Source organism: Pituophis catenifer, unplaced genomic scaffold (assembly GCF_029215685.1).
Source record: "Pituophis catenifer annectens isolate HBS135680 unplaced genomic scaffold, rPitCat1.0.hap2 SCAF_1, whole genome shotgun sequence".
NCBI lineage: Eukaryota > Metazoa > Chordata > Lepidosauria > Squamata > Colubridae > Pituophis > Pituophis catenifer.
The window spans coordinates 31934419-31943020 of NW_027256881.1; the positions used below are offsets into that span (position 1 = coordinate 31934419).

At 41.2% G+C, this 8602-nt stretch overlaps 1 protein-coding gene across 2 annotated transcripts in view; it reads right to left on the bottom strand.

Moving 5' to 3' along the window:
* The window catches only part of CCDC85A (coiled-coil domain containing 85A), a 160618-nt gene extending 152265 nt beyond the window's left edge, over positions 1–8353 (bottom strand). For both annotated transcript variants that reach the window (XM_070947525.1, XM_070947518.1), the window contains exon 1: positions 8105–8353. In XM_070947525.1, coding sequence (XP_070803626.1) covers positions 8105–8353 — 249 coding nt within the window. The remainder of the gene's footprint in view (positions 1–8104) is intronic.
* Between the last annotated feature and the right edge of the window lie 249 nt (positions 8354–8602).

The window sequence follows — 8602 nt, forward strand, 5'->3', positions numbered from 1 at the left end:
GGATGGATGGATGATGGATGGATGGATGATGGATGGATGGATGGATGGAGAGACAGACACCTAGAAAAATCAGTTTTGTCTCCCTGATTGTTTTTATTGGATTAAAACTAAATAATCTGCCTCTCATAAATCCATCAGAAGCTGGGAGTCAGTGTAACAATAAGAAAGACATTTTGCAGACTTTTCAAAGCTGTTAAAAGAACCGAGTTATGACATAAATCAGGCATGCTAAGGCCCAAACAGCAGCACAGAAGGTGTATTATAAAAGAGGAAAGAGCCACAGTTCAGGAGTAGAATGCAGTTCTATTCATTCCCTGACATACTACAGTGTGGCTGAAAGACTTCCAGCTGAAGCCCGGAAAGGCTTTCTCCATCAAGAGTCTATTCTTAAAGGTCTCTACACAGAGCATCAGCCAGAGCTGTTCTTACTTGCATTTGATTTTGCCTCCAGGTGACCAGGCAGGAATTTTTTACTAAAAGTTGTGACCGTGGCATTTTGTTACTTTCTTTTTTTAAAAAAAAAAGATTCTGACTTGGGGGTATGAAAGCATGATGTGACGAAAGCTTTTAAAATTGATTGTCCTATTCACTTTGGGGGATGTATTTATAACAAGCTTTATCAGCAGAATAGCAAACCCTTTACCAAGTTCACAATCTTTCCCAGATTACTCATTTATTACTAAATACAATTACATAGTATAAGCCACAGGGAGATCCTAGAATCTAGGACCTAGATGGATATTCTCAAAGAACAATATGAAATTACTAGACTTTATTATTATTACTACTAACATTAAGTTACATTCCATACTTCTTCCAGATCGGCCAGTATAGCAAGCTGACCCTGTTTAATTTTCATTTATAAAATAGGTTAGGCAAAAAAGGAGATTGGCCCTGTAATGGAATGTGGGAAAGACCTTGAGGGACTGAGCAAAGGGAAAAGTCAGATAAAAGACAACATAGCCCACAACTGGATGGTGAGCCGTCAAGAAACACAAAAGAGACCTTCTCTAATTTTTCAAGCTGTGAAGGAGAGGAAGGAAGGATTGTACTTCCAGACTTCCAAGATTTTGTCGATGTACCTTTACAATAAAGTAATATTAACTATCTGGCTGTGTGATTCCTATCTGAATTATCCCATGAGGCCGACAAGGCTGACATCTTGTAAATCTTCTATTCTCTTCCAAAGGCAGAAATTTCAGGAATGGTCTCTGAGTCTCAAGGAATTCTGCTATCTGCAGAGCATCTGGCAGAAATTTTGTTGCAACACTAGAAGCAAGGAGATGATGAGATGACCAAATTTCAGAATGCTACCATATAACTAATACAATAGCCAAGGCAGAACTTGCTCCAACCCACGGCAGCGCAACAACTTGTAGAATTGCTTGTCTTCCCACGTTGGAGAACTTTGGAGAGGACCAGAATCAGTTCCATACATTAACAACTCAACGTGATCTATTTATGGCAGGCAGGCCAGTGGCGTTTCCCACTTATTATTGTGCTGAAAAGGAAGCAACAGCAAAGTGAACTATAGTTCACTGAGAGGAATGATTCAGTGTTGGACAACTATCAAAACTTCATGTGTAAATTCAAAGGATGATTTGGGGGTTCCATACAAAGAATTATGACTATTCGAGCAGGGATAGAGGAGCTCAAGCAGGGACAGATCATGTATTTAGGACTTTAAATTATTTTCTGGCAATGTGGGAGGGAATGACTTAGCCCTGACTGACCAGTTCAGAGAAGAGTTGACAGAGGACCCAACAGACTAGCTGGTGAGGCAAGACACCCCAATCACTCTGGAAGAGTTGATTCAACATTGTGTAATAATAGATGCCTGATGGGAAGAGTAAGGAAGGGAAGGAACAATAAGGGAAAAAGAATCTTTAGCCTTTCTTCCCCTCATATCACGCCTCCCAATGACCCCTTCAGAATCCTGCTCAGGAGAATCTAGGCAAATCGGGAGCAACCAAAAAATCCCTGCCATCAGAGAAGAAGCAAAAGAGAAGAGATTAGGGATTGTGTTTTTACTGCAGGGTCACTGGACACATAGCCAGATGGTGCCTTTGACATAATAAATGAAAGGCAGAACTTTAAATTAACAGAGTACATAGACAACAAGTGCCCAGCTCACTACAAAGCAGCACACCAGGGAAACTTCATTGTCATCCCCCCCACCAGGATCCTCTACCTTTTAAGGAGACCTTCAACACCCAAAAATCAGTCAAGCATACTTAATTATTCTTGTTATTGTTTCTTTATATTACAGGCAGAAGATGGAACTTTCTGCTCTTATAGACTCTGGGGCAACCACTGATTTCATAAATACAGACAGTACAGAAACTAACAACTGAAACTACTCAAGCTCTGGAAAGCCCAATGATAGTTGACATGATTGACGGAAGTCAGGAAGAGCAGGACTGATTTTGCAGTATCTGGCTCTTTTGCAGTTGGCAATCAAAGTTCACACAGAGTGCATAATATTATTTCTAATTGCCTCCTTGCAATTGTCCATTGTCTTAGGAATAGAGTAGTTCAGCTGCATGATCCAGTTGTAAGTTGGGCACAAGAGATGTTCTCATTCCCTTCCTCTAAATGACAACAGTGTCACTTTACAAACAGTGCAAGTTTACCCTACCACCAACACCTCAAATACAGGTAGATTGTAATGGAGCCTGTCTATTTTTTTTTAATTTGATTTATATGCTGCCCTTCTCCGGAGACTCAGGGCGGCTTACAATGCGTTAAGCAATAGCCTTCATACTTTTGTATATTTTATACAAAGTCAGCTTATTGCCCCCACAAACTGGGTCCTCATTTAACCTACCTTAGAAAGGATGGAAGGCTGAGTCAACCTTGAACCTGGTAAGATTCGAACCTGCAGAAATTGCAGGCAGCTGTGTTAATTACAGGGTACATTAAACCACTGTACTACCAAGGCTCCTACAGTCATAAGTCATGAGGGTGACAGACCAGATTTTACAACCTTTTTTGTGATGATCATTAAGCAAACGGTGTAGTCATCAAATAAACCCATTGTTTTCTATAGGGCAAATTTCTATGGAAAAGAAGAGTTAAGTGCCTATTTTGTCAAAAATATTGCAGATTTTGGTTACACTGACTGTGGAATACTGAAAACAGCCATAAATAATGTGTTGGTTGCCAAGTACCCAAAATATGGATAAAGAACTTGGATGAGGGTGGAATTTTGGAACCTGGTCATAGGTACCTCTTGGTACTTATTATGACTTATACGAAGTATAGAACAAGGAAGGATTTACTTTAAGTATATGTTTGGGGAAGAAGAGGCCGTTGTCTTACAACAAAGGCCTCAACAGAGTGACAATTAGAGACCATTATCCACTCCTACTTATCGCAGATCCATTATACCAAGTACAAAAGGCACACATCTTTACAAAAGTAGACTTGAGAAGTACTTACAACATAATCAAAATAAAAGGAGGACATGAGTATTTAATTTATACAAGTTATGGCAAATTCAAATACACAGAGGGCAGATTCGGATTGGTTAATTGTGGATCTGTTTTTCTGGACTCATAAACAACATATTTGCAAACATTTTAGATAAGTACGTGATGGTATACTTAGCTGATACATTCGTTTATTCCTAAAATCCTTCCTTGCATGTCACATGTATCAGAACCATACTGTAAAAAATATGGGACAAGTTTCATCAAACTAGAGAAGTGTGCATTTGATCTGCCTCAACTAAACTATCTGGGCAACAGAATTTCCACAGAAAGCATACAGAAGGATTTAGCAAAGTTAGTCTACGTTATCATAGTGCATACACACACACACTGTAATATTGAAGATGTACAATGCTTTTTGGACTTTGCTAACTTCTACAGGAAATTCATCCCAAATTTTGCTGACCATGTAAAACCACTATCCCAGCTCTTAAAAGATCAGCAATTCTTTTGGTCAACCCAAGAGCAGACAGCATTTCAAGAATTAAAACAAATCTGTGCTTCTCGGTCTTCGGCCATCCTGACCCTTTGTGAAGAAGACAGATGCTTCAGATGTGGCCATAGAAACAATTCTGATCCAGGTGGAGAAAGAAGGGGGGAGAGATTTGTTTTAGTGTATTAGTGTGCCTTTTACTCCAGAATTTTCCTTCCAGCATAAAGGAACTATGATATTTTCCATAAGGAGTTCCTGACAATAAAAATATTATTGTTCAATAATGGAGACACTTACTGGAAGGAGCAGCCCACACTAAATAAAGTCGGTTCGGACCAAAAGAATTTAGAAGTCTTCCAAGAAACTAGACTTACAATGTATTGGCCTTGTCCCAGTGATTAAGCAGATAAACCAAGTAGCATTTCAGTTGCAACTGCCAGCATCAATGAAGACGGGTCACCCTATATTCCATCAATCTTTGCTAGTGAAAGAGGCATCTCCCCAGACTCTGCTATACAGGGAGAAAAAGTACAAGGTGAAAGCAGTGCTAGACTGTAGGTGCTAGACTGTAGACAAAAAGGAAAATGGGTTGAATATTTGAAAAATTTGAAATAGGTTGAATATGAAAAAGCTACCCAGAATCAAAAAGGACATGCATGAGCTGTAACTGGTACACTGCTTTCACAACCAATTCCCTAATAAATCTATGCTTGCCAACTACCAGACTTGCAGAGTTTGGCACTGACCAAAATGAACAGAAGGGATTGTTGGGGGTAGCAATGGGAAATGAGGCAGGAGATACTGTATATATACAGACATGAGGTAAAGGCCAACTAATTCCCAATGGAGGGGAGGCTCTACTGGTGCACCAGATGCTTCGTGTGGTCTTGGAGAGTTATCAGTAGATGAGAGGAGCCACACAGCTACATTTTGTTTTCACAGCCCACAATCTTTGTCCATGGGGACTCGGGGGGTGGGGAGGATGATCTGAAAGGGGAAATGATATAACAGTATGTGGAAAGATCTTGGGCAAAAAGGTCCTGCCAGGAAAGTCTCAGATAAGAGAGAACATAGCCTGCAACTGGAGAGTGGGTAGCACCAGAGGCTCAGAAGAGATTCTCCTTAGTGTCTTGGGCTATAAAGAAGATGGGCAGAGAATTGTACTTACAGGCTTGCAAGATTCTGTCAATGTAACTTTACAAGTTACATTGGAATTAGATCATCTCATATAACTAATGTAACTAATTCTATAAGAGGTGCCGTAGATCAGGGGTGTCAAACTCAAGGCCCATGGGCTGGATCCGGTCCACAGAGGGCTTAGATCTGTCCCATGGGGCCACCCTGGAAACAGTGAGGGACTGGCCAGCAGTGCCCCTGCCAGCAAAAATGGAGCTCGGGTTTTCACTGGCAGAAGATTGCAGGAGGCCTTCGCAGCCAGAAACGGAGCTCGGGAGCCTGTTTTTGCTGGCAAAGCGCTCGGGCCACCACAGGTGCCCCCACCATGAGTGACGTTGAGCTGGCCACGCCCACCCTGGCCACACCCTCAATGAAATAGAGTTTGACACCTCTGTCATAGATCATCTGGCTGTGATACTTATCTGGTTTATCACACAAGGTTGACAAGCCGCTTAATGATCCATCACCTCCTATGTTCAACTGAACACATTTTTCTAGTAGACTTCTCTATCTGAGTCCTGTGACATTGCTACCCATTGAGATAGGTAACTTTACATTTCCTAGGAAGTTTATTTTCAAGTGTAGGTCACTTACTGCATTAAAGTACCTCTTCAACTGGCTGTACTCAGAATGCTCCAAGTGCTTAAGGAAGGCCTCTTCTCCTTCCCTGGAGGAGGCAAAGGCAAGCCACTTATCACATGGCCAATTCCTATAGAAAAGATTGCCCTGCTGCCTTGGAAAAAATCTTTACATGTTTTAATACCTCCCATTTCACAAGTTTTGCTTACTAATTAACACCACCTCTTGAACTTTAAGAAATCCGTCCATTTTCAAAAGAGGAGGGAAGATAAGTCTAGTTCCTGTGCAGTTTACAAATTTAATTTTAACTATGAAAAATAATGCAGATACACAAAGAGGAAAAAAACCTCCCTGAAACAAATTTCAACTCCTGATGACTTCCCAGACACATCCTTTTGCTACAGGATCCTTTGCTACAGGATCCTTTGACAGTCAAGGCTATGCCCGTGGTATCCTCCCAACTAAGAATTAACAAGATCAGGCCTATCTTACCTTTCCTAAGATCAGTTACAATGGGCTTTGGTGCTTACCCACCAGAGACTAAAATGAAAACACTCCCTTTGAATCCAGCTTAGATTTTATTTCCACATCTGTACTTTTTGCACCAATTTCAGAAAACTCTTGCTGCTGCCTTTTCAACTTCACAGCCTAGCCTATAAGCCTTGAGATTTCCCTGTGATCCCCCTTCCAAATACTAATCATCTCCAATCCTGCTTAACTTTTTCAAACCAGCCAAGATCAGCTAAAGGTACTTAAAGAGTACTATCTCCATTACAGACTTTTAGGGAGCTGTTTAAAGTTATTTCTAGGTTAGTCTTTTATAGCATAGTTTATCTAACCTGACACTCAGGAAGATAATGAGGACAGGATTAATATTGCTATAACAATGGCTGCAAGGTGTTAGAAGTCTTTATAAAGCAGTACTGCAGAAATGGTCTAAAACAAAATCCAGTTAGATATGTATTGGTGAGGACTGTTGAGGGAGTATGATCAGGTCAAGTGCCTGCTCCTACTGGACTGGCAGGACTTCCTACCAATCACTGCATAAAAGACTCAGGAGATAAGGCAGCACTCAGGGAGGGTATTATTAAAGAGCTGCCTTCTGTTCTTCCCACAGGGCCTTTTTACATCAACTTTCCTGTTGGAAGGACCCTTCATTATTTGAATACCTTAATTAAATCAGCCAAGAATATCTTTCTGCTATTTGTAGGCTGCTTCGGAAGAAATTATCCTGGGAGGCAAGATATAAACAATTGTCAGTAAGTCAGTAAACTATTTCACTCTGCCTGGTCCCAACAGGGTACCTTTCCAAGCTATGCTGTCCAAATATTTTTTGATGGGATAAGCTACAAATTGAAACTAGTACTTTACACCAACAGAAGCATTTCACATAGTACATACCATTAACAATCTCAATGATATGCATTTCACTGTGTAACACAGATACATACATACATAAAGAAATTTGTCTTTTATCTTGATTTTATCTGTTTATCTTGTTTTTATGTTTTTAGGATATAAGCATCTTTTTAATCTCGCAGTATACAATTACAGTAAACCAAATAAATAAAACCAGGGGTAGGTTTGCAATCAAGAACCACTCCACACCTTACACTGACCAAGCAATGAAATATATGCATGTATCCTCAACACATGTAATAATTAAAATGCATGTTAGCAGGCTGGCTGGGAAATTCTGAGAGTTGAAGTCTACGCACCTTAAAGTGGTGCTGAGATTGAGAAACACTGAACTAAAATGTACTTTGCAAACACACAAGAGACCTTCTGCTAGTATGTCTCCTATCTGAGTCTGGGTCCAAAGAAATATTTTCTGGCAAGGGCATAACAACAATGGTGGGTTATCTAAGGTTGTATTTTCACATATAATGAAGGATGAGAGAGTGGAAGAAGACACTGTGAAGCTAAAGCAACATGGAAGTTCTCCTGCACAATATCCACCAATTTATGATGTCTTTGTGTAGGGGTAGGCAGTTTGTGGGGCCCATTTGCTTTATATTAGAATCCCAAGATCCAACATTCAGAAATTGTTACAAACGGCATTCAGCAGTTCTTCCTAATCTAGTCCTGTGGCTATTATTTCTAGTATGCTGGCTAGGAATTCTGGATGCTTTAGTCCCAGTGACCTGGGAGAACTTCAGGTGGAGAAAAACAAACTTAAATCTAGGGATTTGTTTTGAGGACCAGAACAAAAGCACACACAACAATGTTTCACAATAAAATCTCTACCGAGTTTGCCCATCCCTACCATTTTTCATTATAGCAGTCTACTCTATATGGTCCTCGGTTTTCTGCAAGAGGTTACACAGCTGCATAGTGATTTGCAAGGACCAGAAGATCTTCTCACCCTGCCTTTGCTTTCCCCTCCCCCACTTCCCGTTTTCCTCTCCTGCAAGCATCCTTTTACCTTAAGCCCCCGGATCTCGCCCAGGTGGAGCTGCAGACGGCGGTTGACCTCCCGGATGAGGTTGCTGTGATCCAGCATGGCACTCACTTTCTCTGACTCAGCTTTACGAAGGCTACGAATGAGATCTTCTTTGCTCCATTTCAGCAGGTCCTCATCAGACACCTTAGAGAGGTCTTCGGCCAGCCCTGCCCCACAACTCTCTGATGCTGCCGAGGTTCCAGCTCCACTGGAAGCCACCACTTTGGACATTTTGGTGGGCAAAGTTTCTTCCTGATGTCACAGCAAGAAAGATGCAGCTTCCAAGTACCCTCAGGAAAATCCTCAAGCTTGCTCCGAGCACCTCTGCAGGTGAAATGAGGCAAGGGTATTCTTGAAGTCTCTTCTTTAAGCAGGACCTGTCCCTCAATCCCCGAGGGTCCTTAAATAACCCCTTTCCTCGACCAATACAATTGCTCCTCTGGGCCAGATAGGCAACTGAGTCTCCAGGGGATTCAAACA